The sequence below is a fragment of the Cottoperca gobio genome, chromosome 1 (genome assembly GCF_900634415.1).
Source record: "Cottoperca gobio chromosome 1, fCotGob3.1, whole genome shotgun sequence".
Classification (NCBI taxonomy): Eukaryota; Metazoa; Chordata; class Actinopteri; order Perciformes; family Bovichtidae; genus Cottoperca; species Cottoperca gobio.
The window spans coordinates 12,497,909-12,524,784 of record NC_041355.1 but is presented as its reverse complement, the minus strand read 5'-3'; the positions used below and the strand labels follow the sequence as shown (position 1 = coordinate 12,524,784).

Here is a 26,876-nt window from a genome sequence, read left to right as displayed (position 1 = left end):
CCACATTCAATTTAGAGTTTAATAACTATTTTGTGGTAACTTGAGCTTGACCATTCATTCTCCACCTTGAAAACACCACCTGACAAAACTCTCAACTCAAGGTTCATGTTACTCATCTGTCCTCGAGTACAGACATTTGATCTGACTGAGCAAACTCAATCTAGTGATGAGGACAGTGTGATGCGCTCCATCACAGCTTCCAGAAACAAAATTAAGTTAAGAAGAGCAAACAGGTTTTGCAGGTTTGGATTTTGTCAACCAAAAAGACCTATAATATAACATACAGCTAACCATTTCTCCAAAAAGAAACAGCTTCGCTACGGAAAAACATTTTACATGTGCAAGATCTCAATATCTTTGTGCATGAATTGTTTACATACAAGTCATAAATCAAGGTTTTAGCATAAAGGGAAGGTATTCTTCAGACTGGGTTATTATACAGCTGGAATCGCCAGGCCGAGACTACGATGGAGAGCGTGTAATGATGGCTAGTGTCCAGAAATCGCTAAAACATTACAGCAATGAATCAGGTCAAATTTATTTTATTTATTTCTTTAAATATAAAAATCCCCCTAGCCAGAGTGTATAATTCACAATTTTTAACAGGGTGTTTTGACAATAATGGTGAAAACGTCTCCCTTTTTCCAGATGAATACAGAAATGTGCCATGAATAGTGGCATAAGGTCAATTTGGTTGACCCGTACAGTCTATGGGTTTTCCACGAGGGAAGTCTGATGAAAGAACGAGTGGTGATGATCACCAAAAGATGCGGACACCACAAAACACAACTACTGCGGCTTTAAAAAGAAAAGAAAAAAAACTTGTTATGGAATGAATAAAATAAAATATACTAAATATACAAAACTAAGAGCCTGATGAAAATATTCCCCTTTGGCATAAACTGCACCTAACGGGACAGACAACGGACTTGGACCTGAAACGGCATATTGCTTTGAGAGAAGAACTGCAATCTGTTAATTATTGGGTTCAGAACAAGCCGTAGCGAAACATTTGATGCGATTACATTTCTGTCAATAGCTACGGATACTCAGAACCCATGTTGAAAAAACCCCCAACATGTTTAACATTGTGATTGCAACATGTTCAAACCTTCAAAGTGAAACGACAGGTGATCAAAACACGTTTAGATCTTGAATGCTACGCACGACACACGGGGCGACGTGCTGCTGGTTGTTTTCAGTAAATAAAATATTCTGAAAAGTAGATTTCCCTGGCTTTCCTTTAGCTGTTATCAATGCAGGCCGAAAGGCTTAGGGGTGATGAAGTAGGAGTTTTATGGACCCATATCAGAATTTATTCTCTTGTCCAGGATCCCAAGCCTTACAGTACATCACTATTGTCATGGCAACCTACCAGCAAAAACCCACAATCCATCTTGGGGTCCTAACACAAGCTTTACAGGCTTTATATACTCTAGACATTGATGCCAATAGTGTAGACTTTTACTCTCACTGTATTCATTCAAATTAAATGTCATTCACAACAGTGAAATCAAACGCACTAAAGTTTCTCCACTGATGACAAACAGAAAAGCTGCTTTTAACATTTGGCGCAGCATGAAAAAAAAAAAAAAAAAAGACAATTTGAAGGTAAATTTTCTAAATACAAACACCAAGTGCTAAAATAATCAGCTAAAAGGATAAGTTCTCAACAAGGTTATTGTGTATGTGTACAAATAATCAAGAGTGACAATGTTACCAGTAAAGTTTTAACTGTAGTCTCGATACAGTTGTCTATAACATGGACATACCAAAGGCAGTCGCGCCACGTCAGAAGACTGTTTGTTCACTCTCTCACCCAAAGACAGATACTTCAGTGGCTCCTACAAAATACACATTAAGTAGGTTCAACTTACATCACCCAGTCCTCAAATTCCTGGTTTGTGTAGATGTGAGTGATTCACTTTTATATTGTTCATATTTGGTTCAGTTCTCAAGTTCCAAAAAACTTGTTTACCTTGTATACTGGTCTGCTTCAGGTCAGATCCTCCGCTGACCACTTCTCCCACCTATCTAAGCACCAAAGGGTTGGTAAAGTTCATTGAAAAAGGAAAAACAAAAAACAAAAACACCACAATCGTTGTTCCATCCCTCCAACATCAGTCCGTCAGTGCGCTTTTTGTCCTCTTGCCCTGTTTCCCTCCAGTGGAGGTGACGGCGATGCCGTTGCAGGCTCCTACTGGTACCAGAGTCTGGTCCTGCTGCTCCTCCTCAGTGTCTGGAAGCTCTTGCTGGATCTGCCGCAGACGGGCCATGGCATGATCAATGGTGGTTGTGCTCACCAGGTTGAAGTCGTGCATGCTGACTAGATGCAGGAGAAAGTTGCGGCAGAGGTTGCGGCGGATGATGTAAGCGCCAGTGTTCTCTGCGAAATGCATTATGGCCTGATTCATCTGGTTGTCTGCAATGAAACTGGAGAACAGAAGAGCTTAGTTTCTAGACAAGAGTTTAGCAGCCGTGATAAGTCATGGACAGAAAGATTACCAAATATGTTTGATAATCAATTAGTCCAAGTTATTTTTCATGCAAAAATGGCAGAAATGGCCGTTTTCAGCCTCTCGAAGAAAAGCAGGAAATCTCCAAATTTGTTTAAAAATAAAAAAAGATATCCACTTGAGCTTTTTTAGAAACTCAGATGGACATCTTTTATGGACCAAACAATTACATCGAGAAGTCAGATTATCGATAATGAAAATACTCGTTGCAGCCATAGACAAGAGTAACTTCAACTTTAAGTACTGTATATGTGACTAAACTGTGCCACAGCTCCAACAGATGCATATGAGACATTACAAGGGGATTTATAAGTGCTCTGGCTTTGTTTTCAATCTGTAGTTCCCCTTCTGTTTGAAAATTGTTTAATATTTAGCAATATAGTTTCACATAGCAAAAACAAAATCATTAATATACACATTACACAATGCTTAAAATGTAAGAAGTATTGTATGAGGACGCAGTAATGTCTACCACTTCCCACGTACCCATACTTCATGACATGCAGATTCCACAGCTTCATCACTTCCTTCTCTCCCTCGTTGACATCTGTGAACTCGTCCAGTTGCTGCAAGTAAAAAAAACCACAAATGTATAAATTATGGTGACGCAATAGGAACAAATCTCAGCTGGTAAAAACACTGAAGAGGGGCCAACTGCCGCAGTGTAATGTCCGTCATGTTTAGAAGCTTCGCCGTTACGTCAGCAGATACATGTGAACAGATTGTATTGGAAATTGGCCTCGAGAGCAATGGAACTACTTTAATGATGATCAATTCATTTAAAGCACTTTCTGTTGGCCCCGATAGAGAAATGAGATATTCTATGAAATATTAAGAGAAACTGCAGCACACCACGTTAGCAGGTTCAGGAAATCAATACTGAAGTGATACAAACGCTGTGTACGGGGGTAAGCGCAAGCTGAAGAAGCGTTCTGTGTTGGCAGGAGTTGTTGCTCCAAGCATCTTTAAGTTATTTATGGGGAGCAGGTCTGACCCAAATGCTTTGATTCTTTGTTGCCATGGTAATCCAACACCGAAATCAGTATTCAAAGCTTCATATTTCCCTCCTCGTACGATGTTATTCTCTGGGCACCTCAGACACGCTATTTTAAACATTGTAAGAGTCTGATTAGGGGTGTACAAAGTCTTTTAGGTGAATGAAGGATCTGGCTTCTCCACGGACAACAGGTAAAACCCTTATTATTAAACAAAACAATAAAACGTACGAATCAACAAGAACATAAATGAATGAATAATTAAATATTACAGCATGGCTACTGTGACTCCTACAGAAGAGAAAACAAAATGTACTATATGGGAATAATATCATCACTATAAACTTGAAACTCACTGCATGATGGGATACAACTCCCTAATATATAATACACTAATATTACAGTACCGAATTAAATTGATACCATAGTAAATAAGAATGCCCAAAAGTAAAGTAAGGTCATTATAAATGTTCTTTTCAGTACCAGAGACCAATTATAAAGTTCCTTTTAGAAATATTAAAGTGATAAAACAGTAAATTGAATACGAGTTTACTGTACTTTGTGGCATTTTATCTGCCGAGTGCCATAAATATACAATGGGGAGTTAAACATTATAGAGCCACTGTAGTGGGACATCTCAGCACACTGTGGAACAACTATGCACCTGTAGAAAGAAAACAATGCGACTGAAATGCACAAACAGGAGCCTATAAGTCCAGAAAAACCAACGATCATCTGTGACTCCGAGTGCACAGAGGACAAAACCGGAAGGCTTTTTCAAATGTTTACTGTTGTCCAAGTTTTCACCACTGAAATTAAGGTTCTGTGACCACAAACTTAAAATTACACTTACAATCATTTATACATGTCAGAAGAAAGCGAAAGCTGGCAAACCCTTTTATATCTTAACTAACATGTTTGAAAATAGCACGTGGATCAGCAGAAAATAGATCTGTTGAGTCATATCGTCATCATACCAGCAACATTACATAACGGATACCTTTCACTAACCAGACAGTATAACCCGTGTGGGTGTGATTTAGTGGCAAGTAGATCTACCGTGTGTGTGTGTGTGTGTGTGTGTGTAAACCAAAAACGTGCACGTTCATCGGGGCAATGACGATATTGCAAAATCCATGTTGTGGCAGAATGTGACACCGGGTATACTTCCCCCAATCCAGTACAACCGGAAAGCAACACAGGCGTCGTCAGTAAGTAGGAGTAACTTGAGAAATTGACCTTTACGGGAGTCTCAACTTCATTTAACAGTGAAGCCAGAAACAAACCGACACAATAAGTAATGGTTTCTCACCGTGGCAGTCTTCTCTCTGAGCCAGTCTGGATCTCTCTCGTCCTCACTGTCCTCCTCCATCTCCTGGGGCCGCAGGGGCATGCAGCTGTCACTGTGGAAGTAGAGGCGGTTGTGTCCGCTGACATAAGTCCTCTGCTGCTCCAACTCTCCGTCCTCAGTCTCCAGGAACTCTGACAGACTCGGTTTGGTCCTCTTGGGCCTAGTGGAAGGGGCAGAGAAAGCAAATCCTGGATGTACACTATGAACGCTGGATCTTTAAATCATATTCTCATTTGTTAGATATTTCAATAACCTCAATTCTGGTTTCTTTTATTGTTTTTGAATAAAAGAGCACCTGTCAATGTGAAAAGTGCGTTGTGAATACAAAAAATATATAAAAAAGAAAAAGAAACACCTTGAATTCCAGGCGGGGCGCTGCACTGATGTAAGTGCACCTCTATCAGAACTCCACATCTTGAATTTTTATGCTTTTATTTACCCGTTTTAATTGTCAATTACGCAGCCAGTATGAGAAACCTGCAGACTGAAAAGAACCGTCCTATTTAGGGTCACCTTCATTGCCAAGTCCTGTTCCAAGTCTGTCTGACCCAGCTCACGGGCAATTTATTAAAATGTTAATTAAATTGATTACCAATTCAAAAAGAGTGTAAAAAAGCTAATTAAATTGAAAAAAAGTTAATTGCATTGTCTGACATGCTTCGACTTTGAATATAAATGTTGCTTCTCAACAAAAAAGGTTACAAGTTTACCTGCAAACCAGTATGTGAGTTACAGCAGTCCTCTTAACTGGGCCATTGCGGCTGAAAGCAAAGCCGGGTTGGCTGTGGATGTCCTGAGGGTTTCCAACATACGAGCCGTCATAGCTCTCATTGATGGATACATCTATCCTTGCTCCTTTGGGGTGAGGCTGCAGATAAAAATAAAGAAATATCATTATGCTTTGGATGAAAACCCGTGTTCAGACGGAGAGACAGAGCGTTCTCTATGAACGCCAGGGGCTTTTTAAAAAGAGGGATAAGAGGGAAAGAAAAAAAAGTGGAGAATGAGGAGCAACAATAAAATAAATTAAAGTATGCAAACAATTTTTCCTAGACCCCTTGTTTATCTCACCGAGGTTACCGCTCAGCAGTCTGGTCGGCTGCAGCCAAAACACTCGGTCTAAGCTTCAAATAGCACAGAATAAAGCTGCAAGGCACTGCCCTGTCCGTTAGGTGTGCGGCAGAGTACAGAGACAGAATAAGTCTGTATTCAAAAATAGAGAGTAGTCACACTACACCAACGGCACACAATTACAGACAACCTCTCAGTTCCTTACCACGTAGTTGAAGATGAAGCGGGAGTGGGAGAGTTTGAGGTGTTTGAGCAGGCTGTAGAGTTTGCTGCAATTCAGGGTACACCAGGGACAGTGAAGATCATCTCTGGCCTCTGTTTGCTGCCGCGTGTTATTGTTGTACAAGAACTGAACACGGACAGATTGCATTAGTATCAAGGTAAAGCAGAGAGGGTTAACGTCCAGCAGATGTAAATGGATGATTCTATTCTCTTCTAGCATTACATCAACATTACTGTCACATAAACCCTGAGGACCGAGTGCCCAACAGGGTCAAAACAGTTAACAGTTTAATTTACATTTATGAATCTTTTACTCGTCTTGATAACATTTACAAACCAGTAAAATTCTCCTACGGTCTCAAAATGCGACAGTAATTCAAAAACATTTTAAAAATGTAACGGTTTGCTTTGCAGCAACCTCACCAAAAGAATCCTTTAAAAATCAGTGTCCCAGGCCCAGTTGTGTTTCTTACTGTGTTGTGGTGTACCTGATAAAATATACGTAGCTTCTGCCGCGGCTCACACAGGACCTGCTCTTTCCTCGTCTGAATGTCTGTGCTCACTGACTCTTTCACTGCTGACGGGAACAGATGGACAGGTTATTTCTTGAAGAATCACCAAATCATCAATTCGATTTGATAAATTCAACATGTATTAGAGACAAACAAGCACACACACACACATCACTGTTTTATAAAGCCCCTTTCAGACATGGGATAATCAACATCTGGCTTCATCTGCATGTTAAAGTAATGGCTGTTTTGCATTCAAACGTAGGTCTTTGTTGTGTAAATGCTCCAATATGGTTCTCTTTAAAGGATGACAGCACCATGCAACATTGGCTACGTTGTCTTTACTACCACAACAGTTGCAAAGTTAAGTTTAATAAGAGGGGAAAAGAGTGTTTACAGGTCTCTCATGGGTTGCATCAGTGAGGGATTTCAATCATGCATCATGAAATATAACAGAATGATGCTGCCTATTTCACACAGCCCAAACAAGATGCTAGGTAATGACATATATAGTATGCAAACATTTTGCTTTATACTCACACACATACGTCATGACTTTTACAGAAACAAAAAGACTCAAGGCCTTATACAGTAACATGTGAAATTGCCTGCACATTCATGGAGTAAAGTTCAAGTCTTATGTCAACAGCTATGACTCAGAGGCAGCCTAATGGAAGATTCAGTTACAAACAGACCATCACACACATCAATATCAGAGGGTAAACAATCCAAACCCATCAGCCATTCAGCTTTACTCAGAGAATCTGGCATGAAGTAAATAAACAATCTTCAGTTCTTTGTTTAATGTAATTTATCAACACTTTCATAACACTTTAAATAAAAGCAGAAGGTGGGATTGTTAACCATTTATGACTCCCTCCCATCTTTCATCATCATCTATGAATTTCGTCTACCCCCTGCTCTTCACCAGATCAGGATTAAATCTAATTCAAGTATCTAGAAATCCTCTACATCACAGCATATTTCTAATTCAGCTTAATCATAAAAGGTTCACGCTACCTCGTTGTGTTTTTGTACTTACTCATGAGGGCAGCTCGGTGATTGCTGGTTCGAGTCTCCATGGGGCTTGAGCTGTCGGAATTGCGCGTAGCAAGAGGTTTTGCCACGGGGGCAGTGGACTTCCCGCTAGCATCACCTGTCCAACGCAACATGAACTGCAATGTGGGTCCCTGAGAAAATGTCTCAAATGGTGGCAGTCTCTGTGGGACAGAGTAATGGTCAGTGATGTGAAGAGGACAACACAGATAAGAAAGGGAGACCAAGAGGAGAAAACCCTCACATGCTTCATGCTGACACATGTACAAACCTCCCCCACCTTTCCATCAAGAATGGTTTCCCACGTAGCTCGCTTCTTGCTGACAGGGCTGTCCTCCATGCCTTGCATCGACACCTCATACTCCCCATCCAGCAGCTGCAACCTCCTGCAGAGAACAAACCATGAGCAATGCTTTTAAAAGGTTACGTCAAAAGGAACGGTGCTCTTAAAACTGAAATATAAATCTTACCTATTCTTATCAAAGACAGTCATCTGTGCAACAAAGGTCTCTGTGGTCTCCCCCTCCTCTCTATGGGACGAACTTCTCTTCTTTCTACTAGGAGTATCTGTTACATCTTGCACAAAAAAGAAAAAAGAAAGAAAATGCAAAAATAGTGTGAGGAATTTCAGATCCAACCGGCAACCATTTCAGTTACACCTCACTTTATATTTCAGGCAATGTGCCCAGTGACTGGCTCCTTGCAACATCATCTTGCTGTAGCCTAATTCTGAGACATCATATGCCTCATTTCCACCGCATGGTTCAGCTCGACTCGACTCACTTTAGGTATAAGGTCCTTTTTTTAGATTTTGTTTTCCTCTGCAGAAAAGTACCCTCTCAGTGTTGGCGGGGTTCTGCGCTGATCGCCATAGTGATGCTGTGGGAAAGTGTATGTATTGTGTATGGCGTAGTGTACGTGCCATTTATAAAGCCAAAACTGAATTGGGGTTTCAATTGACAGTAGTTTGGCTATTTAAAAAAATGGAAGGCTTGTGCAGGATGTCCCGTGTCGTGCAAGTGACGATTCTCTTGGTCCAATCAGTGGTCTGCACGGTTTGCCGTGGATGTATAAAGAGAACTGGATACAGCAGGAAGTTGCTTGGTGGTGCATGAATCCAAAATGGCTCGGCCCAGCTGCTCATTCACATGAAGAGAGGAAAGTTACTCTGCATTCGGCTAGTTGTGCAGGTTACAACTTTTAGGATCTAATTACCTCAAAAATAATCATCCTGTGATTTAGACGCCTCGGTCGCAATTTAAGTATATGGGGAAAAGTATTTTTGGGTCCAATGGCATCACGTGACACCGGGAAGTTGTAGTTTTAGTTTGGCCTTTGAAAAACTGGCTTCGAACCCCGGCACTCTTCCTGGGGGCTCGGGCTCAGCTCGGACCTCGACTTAGGTGGTACCAAAAAAAAAAAGTATCAGGTACTATCCATAACTATTGCTAATAGAAGTCAAAGAGCGAGTTGAGTGGAGCCGTGCCTACAATGCAGTGGAAATGCGGCAATAGTCTCCCTATGCTGATCTAATGACTACATGCACTGTTAAATCATTCATCCCAATGCAAACTGTACTTGGGCACAAACAGAACACAAACTGCTTCAATGTTGATTTCCTACCAATGTTCTCGTTGGCCTCTCCGTTGACCAGGCAATTAGTGTCCCTCCTCCCTGTGCGTGACACCCTGAACAGGAGCGAGTAAGACTTAACCATGTGGCTGTTGCTTGGCTCAAACTCGCTGCTGGAGACGAGTAAGGAAGGGTAGGAGCCATGCTTGGTTTGGTTACTGTCAGGATTCAAAGGCACCTGCTTTTTACCTGTAGGCACTTGCTTTACCGGGCAGCTGACATCCTGCAAGAAAAATAACTAAATTTAACAAATACAAATCACTAGTAAGTACGGTGGAATGACTTGTTGCTAAAGTGAGACACTGCCTCTATATTACTTTACCTTGCGTTTTTTATGGCAGACTTTGACAAGTAGCACCTCTAAGGACACAGAATTTTGTTCGTTTTCTGAATTCTGAGATGGCTTTTCTGTATGGCAACAAAGAGTTCAGTGTCAATCCTTTTGTCCATTTTTGATGCACAACAAAATCCAAGTTAACCGTAAAGTGAAGCACACATGATTATCATCGTTATCTCTACATAAGGCTGATGCTCCTGAAGAAAAGGGTCCACTCCATCCGTCACTACTATCAGTGTGTTTTAGGCTCTTTTTTTGGCAAGCCGCTTGCTTCAACACAAATCTTTTGTTGAGCAATTGTTGACTGTAGTTGGGTGGTGTCATGGCAACACGGCAGTTACAATAAGTATGTTTATATGCGCATTAGTATCCTGGCTTTGAGTTTGATTCGGGTTCGGATCTTAAGGCCCTGTCACACATATCCGTACGGCAGAAAATGATGCTGGCGTATATGAACATTTCCAAATACGTCCATCGGATTGGAAAAGTGAACGTATACAAATACGCATGTCTAACTTATTGATAGCGCATCACTTACTTATATAAAATGTATCAGACGAATAACCAACGTATACAAAATATGGCGTATACAAGATATCGGCAACACGCTGGTTTACGTAGATATAAGGTAAGGTATAAGTAGTGTTCGTTAAGAGCTCACTGTGTTACGCTGGGGTGCGTTGTTGAATGCTGATGTTTTGAGCGTGTTCAAAATTACCGGACGTACCCGACGTGTGCTTCATAAGATATGCAGACATTACGTGACGTTAGACATATGTGAATACTTACGTGACTACGTTAGAGGTACGTTACGCTTACGTCGGCTGACGGTGAACCCTACAGCCAATTTATTGATAACGAGTGAATAACCTATTCGTAACCGATGTTAAGCTTATCCCTGACGACGGAGTAACTTATTAAACATGTTTCTACAGTACAGCTAGCGTTTTGGGAGCTTATTGGGATTTGAATATAGTATATAGGGTCCCTGTGAGTAGCTTATCCTCACTTCTTCACAGCACGTCTTGATGAATACATCAACCCATCATCAGAGAGCATGGAGGATGCTGAGAGGCTGCGACAAGAGTACATTCTAGCCGTTCTCCAGCATCAGCATGACGTGAGAACATGGCACTTTTCCAGCTCCGTATCTTCTGCGTGCTTCGAACGACCACAATTTACCCTTAATTTATATCAACGTATTGTCGATATGTCGTATACGCCAGCATACGTTTCTGTGATACGGATATGTGTGACAGGACCTTTACACGGGGTTGTTTACATGGAACACAAAAGAGACCTGGATACATAACAGTATCCAGGTTTCAGGTCGTCTGTGTGCCGTTGTGTCTTTTATTATTATTATTTTATTAATTGAATATTATCTGTGATAAATACCAATGGACTTGAATTTTTTAATCAGTGTTCTATTAGCTGCAATATACCAGAAGTGCAAAACGGACTTCAGCAAATCAGGCCAGCATACATCGTCCAAAGTGATAACGTTACGGTTTGAAGGAATTATACCACATTATTTATGCAAGTAAACATCATACTGATGAAAAATAAAGTGAACTATTAATATATGCTACCTGCTATTTTATACAAGGCTCATTGTAGAACCCGTGTTGGCGAACGGCCAAAGAACTCTACAAACATTCAGTGGTTCATCGAGAGGAAGAACCCTGCAAATAAAATGAAACAGTATTCTTGCGCAGATTTTTTCTACATCACCGATATAGATTGCCGGTCATAAAAAATATGCAAGTCGATGCATACAGCGTGTGCTACTGTGATTGCACAGCTTCGCATAAGTTGCGATGGCATTCTTCGTAACACTGAAAACTCTGACTTTGGGTTCATCATAACTCGCCAACCCACAAATGTTGCTTCATAGTACAGCCCTCAGGTAGCATAAGCTAGTTTCTCAACACCAAAAAAGTGTTTACATGTGCAACACATAACAGGATTCTCCAAAATCATAACCAGGAACTGCTCTACTCAGCCAATTTTGGATGCAATTTTAGGTATTTCCCTTTGAACAAATATACTACACACAAGTACTTGAGAAAATACTGCTCACCATCCTTATGGAAGAACCCAGTGAAGGTTAACTGTAGATGTGAAGACAAACTGAAGAACCAACAGAAAAATTCACAAGTGAAATTGGGACAAATAAAGTTCTCCAAATATGAATTGTCATAAATCATGTCAATACGGTTTCTCTGGTATTTTAGTCCCTACAAACTATCTAGCGTTAAGTAGGGACACATCCACTCTTGTACTGTAGAGCCCTGTTACCTTGGAGAATCCTGCTCTCCCTTCATCCTCTCGACTGTCTGCAACATATCATCCACTTTGAATGTTTTTCTGAGAGGAAGGATTACAAGTCACACAGGTTTAAAAATGAATGCATTACTACTATGACAGAACATAAATGAGCTTATATCAGGTATCAATCATCTTTTTAAACTGTTGGTATATCTTAATATGCATCAAAAAGGAACTCATATCATAACTGTCAACACGTCAGATTTCATACCTTCTGGCATTTGTTCGGCTGTTTCTGTGAGACATGAACGTAAGGGTCCTGTGCAAAAATATGGGCTGAAAAAATTAAAATAAAGAATGAATGACTCATTTTAAATAGGCTGGCTTATCAACAATACAATGACTCAAAACAAAATATATGTATAACAATTTACTTACTGCAATCAAATTCCTTGTGCGGAGGAATCTGTATATCTGAGTTGGTTCTGGAAATAGAAAAAGGATTTGTTGTGATGTTTAGTTTGGAAGCTGTCACAGAGCCCGATCATGACATCACTATGTCTTCTGTATAACTTTGCAAAGTTCAACCAGTAACCCACTAAAATCTCAAACATGAGTAGAAGTACAAAACAAGGACTGTTCTCAGTTTTACAAAGTGATTATGCTTTTAAGAGACAGACCCCTCAATCTGCCAGCTGTCATTTAATTTCTCTGTTAGCATCTGAGAAAGGAATCCATATTATTACGAACACTTGCCAAAAGAAGGGGCGTTAACAGGTGTTGGCCGATTACAAAACACCCACCAAGTAAAGAAAGACGTAACATATAACAAACTCTAAACTGCTTACGTTGAATCCAGTCCGATAATTGCTACCTTACTACAGTTAGCATGAGACTCGCTAAAACAAACAATATCTGAATCTCCCTTCAGAGTGCCAGGTCAAGCAGAGAGGCCTGTCAGTCAAAAGCAGTTATTGTAAACAAAATAAAGTAACGGTAAAGTTAAGCAAGTAGCCAAATGATTATTGAATGCCAGAAAAATTTATTTTCTTGTAACCAAAACAGAAAAGTTGCATTACAAAGTAATGAGTGGTGAAATCTCACTTTCAAAGGCCTGTAGGAACAGCTCATGGTCGGCCTGAATCTGCTCCATCTTCGGCTTCTTCACAGAGTTCATCATTGCTGATGAGGCGGGGTACACAGCGCCGTTAGCTTTGCAACTAGCCCCACTCATAATATGACCTGAGTTCTGGGAGTCAAACAACGGCACATGTTAACACATACATTACTAAAGAACAAATGGTAGCAACATGTTAGCCAGTAGGCAAATACTCGCGTTAGCAGGCGAGCTAGCTAGCTCAGCTGAAAGCATAATGCTAACATTTTAGTTAGCTTGGTATTTCAGCGTTGTATCCATCCGATTATTCTGACTATGATTAACAAAAATCCTAAAATCGACATGTTTTAAATATTGGGCATAAATAAAAGCAACCCACCCTCGCCGATGGCATTAATTTGTTAGCCTCGCTGCCCCCAGCACAAGCCTGGCAGACTCAACAGCAGAAGCCCATGAAGATGAAGAGGAGGCGACGAGACGCTGGCTAGTTAGCTAGCAATGCTAGCATGGTTTACTAGAAAACAAACCCCCGTATGCCTGAGGTTCCCCAGCATTCAACTGTCATAAATATCGTTTTATATCGTAGCTGGTTATAATATAAATGATTACAATATTTATTGTCTATCTGTAATTTATTGTCGGTTTGGTTTCCTTCAATTTGTACTGAACAACAGAGCAGTACTCAGTTGTCAGCCAATAGGAGACGGACTAAGAGAATCCAGCGCTGTGATTGGCTGCTGGCCTCCGGAGATGACATACAACCCGCTCTCGCTTTCTGTGATTTTTGCGGGAAATCGAGTTGATCAGAAATCTCATCATAATGAGCCTGCAGCTAAAACTCTCTTATTATTCAAATGAGACGTCCCATTTTGTAGTACACCCTTATATATACACAGTCTATGAGTACACCCTATTCATGCCATGAATACCCTTTATTCGATTGCACGTTGTTAAATGAATTTATTTAATGGAGAGAGATCTATCATGCTGCAATAAACCAATCTATATTACAGTCAAGAGCTGAAAGTTGTTAAGATAAAATAAGATGGGATGTACTTTATTGTCCCCAAGGAGATACTATTAATTAAATAGGGCATTCTATCCCTGTTTTTATTTTCATTTGGTCTATTTTCTTTTATTGTAAAGCACTTTGTGCTGCAATCCTTATATAAATGTGCTATGCAAATACAGATTATTATTATTGTTATTATTATATATTGTATGGTATTTACTTCATTATATCTGTCAGATTTGCATTATATTTGTATTTTATAAATCTCACTTTTGAAAAATGAACTTCAAAGCAGCACAAATAAGTACACTGTACGTACAACATCAGTACAGTATGGTACATGGTGATGGAAAACAATCAAATGATTTTGAAATGTTGATAAGAAGACGGTGAATAATAACCTAAAAAGTAAATAATCTTTCCTCGGTTTCTTCATATATATTTCTGTACTCGTTCAGGAACCTCTTAACTTTTCCATAACTTTGATGAAAACTTTTAAATTAACTTTCTTAATTGTTTTTTTATTTATCATATTTCAAATATTACAGTACATTGTATAGAGAAATATATATTTGATAAATATATAAAATATGTATATATATTTCTTTTTTCTTCAGTTAATCATATTGAACAATTATAATTGTAGCACCTTACATTTATACATGAACAACAATAACAAGAGAAGACAACATAAAACAAAAAACAATACAGATATCGAACGGCAAATACTAATGAGGCTTTATAATCTCCATTATAATTTCTCTATCAACTATTTATTTACTTTTGTATTTGACATTATACTATAGTGAAGATAGTGTGTATGTCACCCAGAACATACAGTCGCTGTTTTTTTGCCACCACTCACGCTTCAGACTGGCTGATCGTGTTTCCTGACGGAGCTATTTGCAGACGGAACCGGAAGCGAGCGGCGAATCACAACTTCCACACATGTGTGTTGGGGAAAATAAGCCTCATTGCTTACAGTCTTATGGTATTTCAATTTAAAGTTGACATTAATAACATTAATACCACCAAATAACTAGTTACGTCTGCGTCGACAAGATGGCGGAGATCGTTCAGCATCGGATTGAGGAGAGAATCCCTGAGTTGGAGCAGCTGGAGCGAGTGGGACTGTTCACCAAGAAAGAAGTCAAGTAAGACGACATCTGGTTTATCTAGGGTTTCCAGATGTGTGCATTCAGTAGAAAAACACATTAACAAAGGACACAAGGATTGTGTCGCCACCCACCTGAGAAATGTTTTGTTTCGTAGGCAACAAACCTTAATATCTAGAGATTAAAGAGAGAAACCTGAAAATAACATTTTGTCATCGTGTTGACCTCTCTACTACAGAGAAAATATTAGAGGATTTAAAGAGAACATAACCATATTATTAACTTCAGTGTGTTTTTCATAAAACTGTACAGCTCAGTCTTGATTTGTGTTTTCAAAGTTTCCCTTTAAACTACAGTAGAGTGACATCCTCGAGCTGCTTGGTGCTAACATGGAGTCAGTTAATAATTCAGGCTAGTAGGCTAATTCAAGTTTGTATTCTCACATTTCCATCCTAAATAAACATTTGTTTGTCATTATTTCAGATCCATAATAAAAAAAGCAACAGCCCTGGAATACAAGCTCCACAGGTTGATCTTAAACAAGGAGGACTTCATTGCATACATTCAGGTAGGGTGCCTTAATTATCATCTTTTTTTTATTTTTATAAAGAAATAACATCTATGAGTGATATGTTTAAAACACTCAATTCAAAATATTGTTTAATTACAGTATGAAGTCAACGTTTTAGAGCTGATCAAGAAGAGAAGAGTGGTAAGTGGCGGGTGTTTTGCCTTTATGTAATGTTAATATTCACTTTATTTTACGTCGAGACATTTTTTGATATTAACGGTGTACTTTCAGATTATGTCACATCATTTGACCTTGCCTAACTTTGCTTTTGCAGCACATACATTACCAGTTCAAAAGAGAGGAGATTGAGTTCCCCATCATCCATAGAATAAATAGTGTATTCAAAAGAGCAACAAATAAGTGGAAGGTACTGTATATATTTATGTCAATAAAATGTTTAAATAATAAATTCATTGCTTTGATTTTATATTATATATCGAATGAGCTGCATTGATCTGTTATAAGAAATTATCAAATTGCTTTTCATTCTGTTCCCCCCCCCCCCCATCACCATTTCCTGTCAAATACAATTTATATGTAGTTTCAACTGACTGATTGATTGTAAGCATAACTGAGTGAACGCTCTTCTTTCCACACAGGATGATGTGCAGCTGTGGCTCTCACATGTTGCTTTCTGTAAGAAATGGGTATGTAATGATTGTATAATTTGCTTTAAGTCCAACTCAGACCAAACACGCCGTCTTCTCGTGCTAATTCTGGTTTCCTCATCAGGCCACCAAAGGTCAGATCAGCAAGGTGTTCTCAGCCTTGCTTGCTATACACCCCGACAAACCAGGTACAGAATATAGTTCTTTTTAATCTTTTGTTACAAAGTCAGTATGAACTGTAATTCATAGTGACTTTGTACTTCTCCCTCTTTAAGCCTTGTGGATCATGGCAGCCAAGAATGAGCTGGAGGATAGGAATTCCTCTGAAAGTGCCAGACACTTGTTTCTGAGGGCTCTGCGCTTCCATCCAAACAACAAGAAAGTCTACCAGGAGGTGAGAAAAAGTTTTTGTGTTGTGTTTTTTTAAATCCAAAGTTATCGCTTCCGTTTTCAAACAATGAAACCTGTAATTCAGCTATTTTTATACAATTTTAATTCTGCAATTTTATCTGTTATTTTATACTATTTTATCTGCTATTTTTATAATGGTACTTCAGACTCATTTACATCTACATTGTGATTATTGTACTGTAAATGCTCTAATTCTGTCCTTGTACTAATTGTTATGTTTCTGCTGTGAAGCACTTTGGCTGAATGAATGAATGATGAAAGGTGCTATACAAATATAGCTTATTATTATTATTATTATTATTATTATTATTATTACAGGAAAACCTTGTTTACTGGTTTGCTTGAACGAAATTCAGTGAAAAAGATTGTGTATTTGTCAAAACTAATTTTCTAATTGTCTCCAACAACTTCTTTGTTAGTACTTCCGTATGGAGCTGCTGCATTGTGAGAAACTGAGGAAGCAGAAGAAAGACCTGGAGAAAGCGGAGATGGACCTGGTGAGTGTCGAAAGTCAATACACACTCACACAAGCAACGAAGCTTTTGCTTTGTATACAATGACTGAATACTCCGCTCCTCACTCCTTCCAGGGTGAGTATGAGTTTTCTCCAGAGATCCTGAGTGGCAAACTGGCTGAGGTCGTGTACAAAGATGCTACAGGGAAAATCAAAGGTAATTTAAATTTTTTTTAACTTTATATCTAATTCTGTTAAACGAATGTATTGGAGAAGGTTGGCATACTTTGTCAAATTATTTTGTTGAAGTCACTTTTTTTTGCACATAATATATCACACATAACCTTTAGACAGAGCCAGGCTAGCTGCTTCCCCCACTTCCACTCTTTATGCTAAGCTAAGCGGAGGTATCAATCGTTTCCTTTAACTCTACAAAAAAAGAAGCGGTCTTGCCAAAATGTCCAACTATTCCTTCAACAACAGAAATTCCCAGATGTGATCACATAACCTTTGTACCACTGATCTTTTTATCCAACAGAAGCAGAGTTTGTCATCTCACTTCTGAACATAGCAGCTATTTTTGACTTCACCAAAGAACTCCAGGACTTCATACTGCAAGAGTAAGGCACCAGCTTACTCAGCTACGCTCTGCATTCTTGAACTCAATCATAACGTCATCGCTAAGCGTGAACCTACCTACTCCCCTCCCCTTGTATTGCAGCTTACAGGCTAACTACACAGAAGACAGCTTGACGTGGGATTTCATGGCTAAGAGGGAGCTGGAGGCTCCGGGGGCAGGGGAGGAGCTACATACAGCTAGAGGCCGGGCCTCAGATATCAACCGCAGAGAGGAGCGCTGCTGCCAGGTCTACGAGGAGGGGGTCAAGACCCTCAACACCGGTAGGTGCTCTTACATTCCACAGAGAGCAAGTACACATGATGATTGGGCTTTTATCTAAAAGGAAAAATCATCGTGTTCAGACTGATATTTGAGGAATAGTTATAATTAATGTTTTACTACAGGGACTATATAAAGTATATAAACATTACCTAAAATATGTAAAGCCGTAAATATAAAAATATCACTATGCAGGGAATGCGTTTAGAATAAGAGATTTAGTTTTATAATATGAAAAACATAACTTTCTCAACAATGTACAGGTAACTATATTAGCAAAGCAGATTTTCTTTATTTTACTTATTAATTAAACTCCCTTGCTTTGTTTTGCACATACTTTCAATGTTGTTCCTATTGTTGAATTTGAAGTCTGCTTTTGCCAAAAAATGTTGTCAAAACTGAGCCAGGCAGCCTAAAAAGTTCTAAAACATCTTAAAAGTGGCTTTCTGAAATCTACGGGTACCTTGTATTAATGCGCTGCTTGCATATTCCCTGCCAACATGATGTGTCTAAGAAACCATTTATGTGCTCTGCGCTCTAGAGCCCATGTGGACTTGCTATGTGGCCTTCTGCTTGGAAAGGCTGAAGAGGAAGACCAACGTCCAAGAGCTGAAGGAAAAGGTAAATGAGTTTACACTGAGAAATGTCAGCGGATTCTGGAGGAGGATGTTGAATCCTGACGCGTGTTTATGTATTTGTGTGTGTCACAGAGGCAGGAGAGGCAGCTGGGAGTGCTGCAGCGCGCCCACAACTCCTCACTGCTGAAGGAGGATTATTACAAGAACTGGGTAAGATAATGGCTTTATTAAACGTGTAAATGGTATCACATTTGAATAATGACACGAAGCATTAGTGACAATGTCCTCAAAACACATTGGCAAGACGACCAGACCGCCGTCTCAAGTGATGTTCAAGCTCCGAGACAGTTAATTAGAAAAAAGTGCAAAAAGGGAATGTCATGGTGGCTTGTGGTTAAAGCCAAGTTAAGTGTTCATAAGAGGAAAATAATGTGTGCATCTGCGCTGTGATTCGGATCGGCTCCTAAATCTAATGGGTTCTGTCTTGGCCCGTGTTCCACCAAGTTTCATAAAAGTCAAGCCAGCAGTGTTTCCATAATCCTGCTGACAAACAAACCGAGCCAAAAACATAACTTTCATAGTGGAGGTGATAATGTAACACACATATGATAAGAACCAAAGTCAACAAAGTGAGTGTGATTGCACCTTAAGATGGAGCACCTGCTGCTGTTTTTGGTTTGTAGCACTTTGAGGGAATTCTTTTTAAAATTCCTATATTGTGCATTTCTAATAATAATTTAAAAAAGATGGAAACAGGAGGAAATCTGATCATGATTTAGTTTTCAAATAAAGTTGCAGATCCTGCTGTCATCTGGAGATGCTGAGGGAGCGGCCAGCGTTGCCATGGCTGTCACGCAGCGCTACAGCCAATCAGTGTCAGTGTGGTGCCTGAGCCTGCAGACACTGATGCAGCTGGGGAGTGGAGATGTGGGCAGGCTATTCCAGGAGGCTCTCACCCACGTCAATCCCAAGGTACACAGAACACACACACACACACTCTGGCTTTACATACTTTATTCTCAATCACATCAAGTTCAGTCATTTTCTCTGCTTGCACTGAGCACATCCAGCAGATCAGTTGTGCTCCTACCGTACTACTATAATTGTTCTCCTTGGAGAACACACACACACACACACACACACACACACACACACACACACACACACACACACACACACACAACACACACACACACACACACACACACCACCAGCGCTGCTGTATAAGTGGGTCATCTCCGTGGCCCAATTAGGATCTATTTCATTATATCAAAGTTATTAAATAGGTTTCTGCCGACCCCTTCTATATGTGAGGATAGCTGACTGTGTAAAAAAAATTAATCGTTTAAGCTTTCTGGCACTTAAGCAACAAGAAAACCCCGAGATTAATAGTTTGTTTTATTATTTGAGGTCAAAATCACGTTATCTTAATTCAACATGACAGGATTAACATAATAGATTTAATAGAATTATAAGCTTTGGAAGGATAGTACACTAATCCTTAAAAATCCCCCGCAGCCCCTCAGATATTTAGGGGTAGTCATGTTTTGCTTGATCATTAAGATAGCTTTGATGTTGTCACAAGTATAGCTTTCTGAAGAGTTAGCTAAAAACTAATTAAAGTCACACATTTATTTCCTTAATGTTTGTGTCGCCCTGACTCCTTTCACATCGCTGCACAGTACCTCGCAGCAATATATAATGCTGTCTACGAGTACACTTGCTCCGACTGCCACAGGCCTTTACAGAATTGAGCAGAATTGCTGGTTATTGTTGTGTTCGGGTTTCACAAGACTAGCGGTGTGAGGAGGATTACTACACGCTGCTCAAGAGCCAAAGCCTTTTCTCTCAAGGTAAACACTCCTTAAGTGGTGGGAAATAGTGTAAACCCTCAGGGTATGTCCAACAATATAATGTTTCCATATTTGAAAGGCACAGAAGTCGAGATAAATTAATGAAAACATGTTGATGTTTTATATTCATTGACTTTCTGAAGGCATATTGAGCTGTTGGGGAAACTACTGACTCAATATTAATGTTTTAAATGTCAGCACATAATGGGGAAAACACTGTAGGTGAATCTTAAAAGCATGGCACTGATTTAAGCTTGGCATGTTTGGTTATGTTCGCTCTAAGACTAAAGGGGATGGAGATATTATACAACATTGAAAACGTCGCTCAAGGTGGACTCCCCACTGAGCAGGATGCTGAGTAGAAACCATCGGAGAGCTAAACCTTTTCTGTCTTGTCCTGACAGGAGAGTCTACCACTTTGGCAGCTGCTGGTCAAGTGGAGCGTAGCCAACCAGAGTCCCGAGGAGACAGAAGCCGTCTTTAAGGTAGCCCACCTGCATCCACCAGATTCAGTTTGAAACTACTGCAACACATATCTTTTGGCAAGTTATTTATGCGTTTCATCAATGACTACTGACAGGAAGCTGCTTCCTGTAAACATGTAGCACATAATGCCCTGCCTTTTGTGTGTTCACCCTGGAACAACCTTTTGGTTTAGCTTGGTTGGGAAAGCATTAGTTAGAAGTATGCAGCAGTCATGTCACTTTTCAGTAGAGTGATGTGAAGTCTTGTGCACAGATGAGCTGAAGTCAGCTGCAGCAGGTTCTGTACTTGCAGGTGAATACTTAAAGATGAAACAGAATAAGTGAATACCCCCGTACGTCTGCACATTGTTTTGGCCTCTGAAATTAGAAACCCTCGCAGACGTTTGTTCTCGTGTTTGTTCCCAGAGAGGTCTGCTGTCTGTGGTAGCGGCTGTTGCCATGGAGATGAAAGAGAGCTACCTCGATTGGTCGTACTCCACCGGAGGCTACAAGAAAGCCAGGAGGACCTTTACAAGGTAAAGATAAATCACTTTGTCTGCTCATGTTTTTAATTTAAATGATAAATAACAGAAGAATTAATGCAAATTAAATGTGTTATTTGAATCGCTGCGACGCAAATGCAAAATAAAATCCTGACGACTGCGTCTTGTGACAAAGCTCTACATTTTAAACTACAAAAAACTTTTTTTCCTCTGTAGCTTACAGGAAAACCGCCCCTTGTCCAAGGCCTTTTTCACCAGCATGGTCGAGATCGAGAAGGAACTAGTACGTATAACAACTAGTGTATGTCCCGCGTGAACTGCACCTCGAGCTTTAGGTTTCAGAACAGATAATATTGACAACAGTTTGATCAACACACACATTGTGGACTTTGATATTATCTGTATAACCGATAATCGGAGGCGATCTTGAGCTGTGATAAGAATGTTGTTTGTTCTTCCAGGAGACTCCAAAGATGAACAATCTAAGAGACTACTATGAGAGGGCCCTGCAGGAGTTTGGTACCGCAGATGAGGGTGAGCAGAGTTTAAATGTTTTAAAGGAATAAGAGTCCAAAAGAAAAGTCGCTTTAGTTAAAAATATTTATTCACAATATCCTGTTAATCAAGTATCAAGGACTACATTTCAAGTTTCCATATAACAAAGAAAATCAATGCCAAATAATGTAACTGAGATTAATTTTGAAGATGAGATTGAAAATAAATTCACAATTGATCTGTGGCTGGCTCACTAGTCTGGCCAAATAACACGCCTTGTTGAGTATCAAATCAGTTAATTGTCCTTTTAAATATTTTGTATAACTTAAGCGGTTTTCTGTTTTTCTGTCCCTGAAGATCTGTGGCTGCAGTACCTCCAGGAGGAGCTGGGAACCATCGGACAGCCAGAGAACTGCGGCAAGATCCACTGGAGAGCCATGAAGTTTCTGGAGGGGGAGAGCCTGGAGAGGTTCACTACCAAGTTTACTCTGATTCAGACCGGACACTTATGAGTTGCCCTGAAAGGTCCAAGCAGCGTCATAAGTTCAGATAACAACAGCCAACGTTCAACGTTTATCAGCTGAAGAAGCAGCGCTGGTTTCGGAATAGGTGTTCCTCTTGGTCCTGTAGAAGATCGGTGCCGTGCCCATCTATGAATTGTGTCATTGCCTTCAGCTGCAAAGCCAGTATTGCAGTTTCTAAAGTTTACTTATTAAAGTCCTGTCGAATATTATTGAAATGTTCTTGATTGAGCTGTAATGTACAACTTTCCTTTTCCATTTACAGCCGTTTGTGCTGCATTTGATACCAGACTGATGTTGTTGACATGTAGTAGAGTAAGGACGTCTTGCTTTTATTGAATTCCACATTTATTTGGCATTTTGAGGAGACAAACTTTGATACTGTTATATTAAAACAATCTTTCATTCTGTTCTCTGTTGTGGTCCCTCTGAGACATAACACATGTGGATGTTCCCACCACTTCTCTAAACACTTCTCTTGGCAGGTTAGTGAAGTTAATTTAAATGACTGTGACAAACATTCTTTATCCTCTACAATTCACACATTGCTCCAGTGTTTGCAGTCAGTACCAAGAGTCACACCGTTCAAATTCCCGCCTTGTCATGGTACGAAATATTACCGTTAAAAAAACAACATAAATTAAAGCAGTCGCACGATGAAACATTTCAATGACCAGCTAAAAAAAACCCTAAAATTTCTTTTTAAGGACACTTCAAATTGTCGTGTGCCAGCAGTGGCACCTGCAGTAATGTATCGGCTATGAAATATAACAAGACGTTAAACTTTTAAGTCTATAATATAGATAATACACCTATAAAATTGTGGGATTTTATGATGCAATTTCTTTCATCTGACGCTCCAAGACAAAATGAATAATGCTTACCGGCATGGACAATGTAAAGGTATCACAAACTTACTTAAAAATAATGGTCTTATTGAAATTTGAGTACCATATCAATTAAATAACACTATTAAAGTACCTCTGCACTCAGACACTAGTTTCAGGGGAATTAGCTTCTCCTTATATCTCAGTCAGGCTTTGAGGAAATTAGTGCAAACATGAAAACAAAACGGTAAAAACAATGTGCTTTAAGGCAGAAGTTGTTATGGCAAATGATTATTTTCAATAATTATCCCTTTAGAACATTGGTGCAATGCAATTCCCACACGCATACAGAAGTGTAAATGGTGTTTGAAGTACTGCCGTCTGTGGGGGAGTGGGGGGGGGGGTATCTGACGGGGTTGGCAGATGACGTTAAAAAGGTAATTTAGCATCTTGATCATTTGTAGTCTGAATACAGACCGTGTGCCAGAGTGTGTTCTTATTCTCTTCCCGTCTGATGTACCCCATGTGTAAAGATTCCCCTTTGTCTGGTTTAGAGTTTGCTTTACCACACTGGACACTAATGTCTGATTCTGGTCGGTCCACCTCCCCCATTCACACATCTTCAGATCTTTTTAAAAAGGATGTAGGTGAAGAGTACCACTACGCCTGCAGACAGAAGTCCAATCACACACTGGTGGATGGTGATGACGTCCTCCAGGGCGTGGATGCGCTCCTCCATGGCGTTGGTGTGGATGTAGTCATAAATGGAGGCCCCAATGCTCCACGCCGCCCACACAGCATCCACCAACGCTTTTATGGTGGGAGAGACCATTGAGAGGGCCGCCTGCAGCCGGGCTCCAGCCGCATCCGCTGCTTATTGGCCCCACTGCACTACACAGAGATAAGAGGGCGACACGTGGTGCAGTGAGGAGAGAGCATTGTGTGGGCACACTGAGCCTCCGAAATAGCAATCAGTTACACATCTAAAAAAATGAACCGGCCATGTGATCCGGAGGAACTCCATCTGATAAGACTGTAAAAGAAAAAGCTGCAAAACTTTGACTTGCTGTGATGATATTCAGAAAGACCATTAAAACAAAGCTGTGATTGGAGTAATTTCATAGTTGCCATTTGATTGAGTTTTATTATGACAACATTTACTCAAGTACAATACTTAAGTACAATTTTGAGGTACTTAAACTTTTAGTTGAGCATTTCTCTTTTATATTTTATAGTTCTACTCCTCTACATTTCAGAAGCAAATATTGCACTTTTTATTCCACTACATTCACTTGACAGGTACAGTTACTCTGCAGATTAGGGTTTGATTTACAAAACATGTATTCTGTTTGTAAAATATTATGTAGTTAAAGGTGAAACTACGCAGACGACATCCATAGTAATTCAATATATACTGGCACTGAAAGCCGTTATACTTTCAGTACATTTTGTTGACAGTACTTTGAGTAAAAATGTTAAATGTCAGACTTAATGCTTGTAATGTATGATGTATTTATTTACCTGCTTTAGCAACAGATGCATAACTTTGAGTGTGTTTCTGCCTTTAACTCAAACGGGTCTTTACACACCTCTCCCTCTCTGCACTACTAGACTGATTAGTATTACACTTGGTCCAGTACTGAACTGGCTTCACGTGATCTGACATTTGGTCTTCCGAGAACAGAAAAAAATAACACCAAGCCGGGGGCTACGTTGTACACAAGACCTCAAAACGCACAGACTTCACGATTAAACATTTATTAAGGGACTGAAAACTCACCGCCGGGTGTCAGGTGTTGATGTGCTGATGCAGGTGATGATGAACATGCGTCCTGCTGTTGCTGCAGGAATGAAATGCGTTGTTTAGGAGAAGCCGGGCTTGTTTCTGTCAGGTAGCATAATACATCGGACATTGCTTTATGGCATCAAGTTAGCCCAAATCAAACACATGACTTCCGGTCAAACATTTAGAAATAACATGGTTATATTCTAACATCAATTACAAGATATTTTAGTAACATAACGTATCCACGCGAATGTAAATGAGCACAAAGAAGAAATATTAGGGATAGATACACCACGCAAAACATTACAGTTGCTTTTCAGATAAATAATAGTCCTTCAGGACAAAAGCATCGGGTCATTTATTTTATTTTGATAAGATAATCACCCCATTTCCGGTATTATTATGGGATTCTTGCCTACATGAAGCAGCTGACTGAAGCCACACGAGAGCGTCACCGCGGCACTAAAAGTGGAGCATGACATCGAGAATAGAAAAGAACAGAAAATAATATAATGCAAAGTATAACAATAAAATATAAAGTAACCCAAAAGATTGAAACAGAATACAAAATATCCTAATAGAAGAGAATGAAGCCCAAACATTAGAATAAAACGCAACATATCACAGGAGATAAGAATATAACACCAAATAAAGCAAAATAGCAGAAAGAATAGAATAAAACAGAGCAGAATATACTGCAGTGTAAAATGAAAGAATAGAATAAAGATTATGATAGAATATAGATTAGAAAAGTCCAGTCATGGGGCACATAACATAACGAGAAACAATAGAAACCTTTCTGACTTAGGAATCAAGCCTCTGATTAAATGTGTCCTAAAGTTTCCAGCTGTCACGCTGTAATTACTCCGTGATGTGCAGCTCCACGTGATCATACTCAATGATCTGAATAAAACAATAAAGGTTGTGTTTGACACATGTATGTAATGATATGTCATGTCGCGTCGCTGCCAGCAGGGGTCACATCACACTAACATGTTGCTGGTTCAGGGAGGTAACATGAGAGGTGTGATGAACCTGGGATGTATATAGCCTCCTGAACAGCATCGATAAAAGAGGGGAACACCTCGAGAGAGCCGCAGACGAGCCGCCGGAGACGCAGCTGAGTGGCGCATGTGGACGGGCGAGCCAACATACCGCAGGAATGTGTGCAGTTACAGGCAAACACAAATGCTTGGACATTACTCAGTGTATTGCTCTTGGCCGTTTTAAAAGTCCTCTTACAGAATAATTGGAAATACGGGGCCACATTGCTGCGTCCCTGACGGAAACCTATAATTGGAGACGAGCCAGTGACGCGCTGAAAATAACCAGGTTACCACTTTGCACCGGTCCATTTTGGGGAGGGCCCAACACGAGGGCGCAGCACCATATATCAGATCCTTCCAGCTGTTTGGGAATATCCTGCTCATAATATCGAGGCTGCAGCATGGCAGTAGCAACAGCAGGCTTCATTCTCTCTCTCCCCCGGCTGTTTCTTCCCAGAATGGATATTGGGTGACTTCCTGGGTGCGCACCGGGGATCTCTCGGTGGGAAATGTAGAAGCGTTTTTGTTTAAGGGATGGGGGGGGGGGGGGGGGGGACGTGCACAAGGCGAGACACTGTTGCGTCTGTATGTTTTCCCCCTTGGACAGAGAGGGAAAGATAGGCCGGGGGGGCTGTCCGACTTCTTCCAAAAGAC

General features: G+C 40.0%; 3 protein-coding genes across 12 annotated transcripts in view; 1 reads left to right on the top strand and 2 right to left on the bottom strand.

Moving 5' to 3' along the window:
- Positions 1-526: 526 nt before the first annotated feature.
- On the bottom strand, positions 527-13,736 carry suz12b (SUZ12 polycomb repressive complex 2 subunit b). Of its 7 annotated transcripts, none has more exons than XM_029437763.1 (17): positions 13,460-13,736; positions 13,068-13,212; positions 12,402-12,448; positions 12,235-12,299; positions 11,994-12,062; positions 11,776-11,825; positions 9,678-9,763; positions 9,347-9,578; positions 8,194-8,299; positions 7,995-8,109; positions 7,710-7,887; positions 6,644-6,732; positions 6,139-6,282; positions 5,573-5,730; positions 4,824-5,022; positions 3,003-3,082; positions 527-2,433 (listed from the first exon to the last, which is right to left on the bottom strand). In XM_029437763.1, the coding sequence occupies exons 1-17, from the start codon at positions 13,472-13,474 to the stop codon at positions 2,121-2,123; spliced, it is 2,091 nt and encodes a 696-aa protein (XP_029293623.1). In that variant the 5' UTR covers positions 13,475-13,736; the 3' UTR covers positions 527-2,120. The 7 variants fall into 7 exon arrangements, with proteins under 7 accessions (XP_029293623.1, XP_029293640.1, XP_029293632.1 ...); XM_029437780.1 differs by having other exon boundaries at positions 3,009-3,082; XM_029437772.1 differs by having other exon boundaries at positions 6,644-6,729.
- Positions 13,737-14,958: 1,222 nt separating this feature from the next.
- utp6 (UTP6 small subunit processome component) lies at positions 14,959-22,973 on the top strand. Its single transcript, XM_029446063.1, has 19 exons — positions 14,959-15,246; positions 15,691-15,775; positions 15,878-15,919; positions 16,053-16,145; positions 16,378-16,425; positions 16,511-16,574; positions 16,662-16,780; positions 17,217-17,294; positions 17,387-17,468; positions 17,790-17,871; positions 17,973-18,151; positions 18,691-18,770; positions 18,860-18,937; positions 19,520-19,699; positions 20,985-21,065; positions 21,471-21,580; positions 21,764-21,830; positions 22,009-22,081; positions 22,400-22,973. The coding sequence occupies exons 1-19, from the start codon at positions 15,155-15,157 to the stop codon at positions 22,552-22,554; spliced, it is 1,788 nt and encodes a 595-aa protein (XP_029301923.1). The 5' UTR covers positions 14,959-15,154; the 3' UTR covers positions 22,555-22,973.
- Positions 22,974-23,774: 801 nt separating this feature from the next.
- LOC115017576 (uncharacterized) overlaps positions 23,775-26,876 on the bottom strand; it is a 53,310-nt gene continuing 50,208 nt past the window's right edge. For 2 of the 4 annotated variants that reach the window (XM_029446505.1, XM_029446360.1), the window contains 2 exons: positions 25,171-25,231; positions 23,775-24,276 (listed from right to left, as the gene is read on the bottom strand). In XM_029446505.1, coding sequence (XP_029302365.1) covers positions 24,204-24,276; positions 25,171-25,231 — 134 coding nt within the window. In that variant the 3' untranslated portion in view covers positions 23,775-24,203. Of the gene's footprint in view, positions 24,282-25,170; positions 25,232-26,876 lie in introns of all 4 variants that reach the window. The other 2 variants (XM_029446432.1, XM_029446276.1) reach the window with 1 other exon arrangement.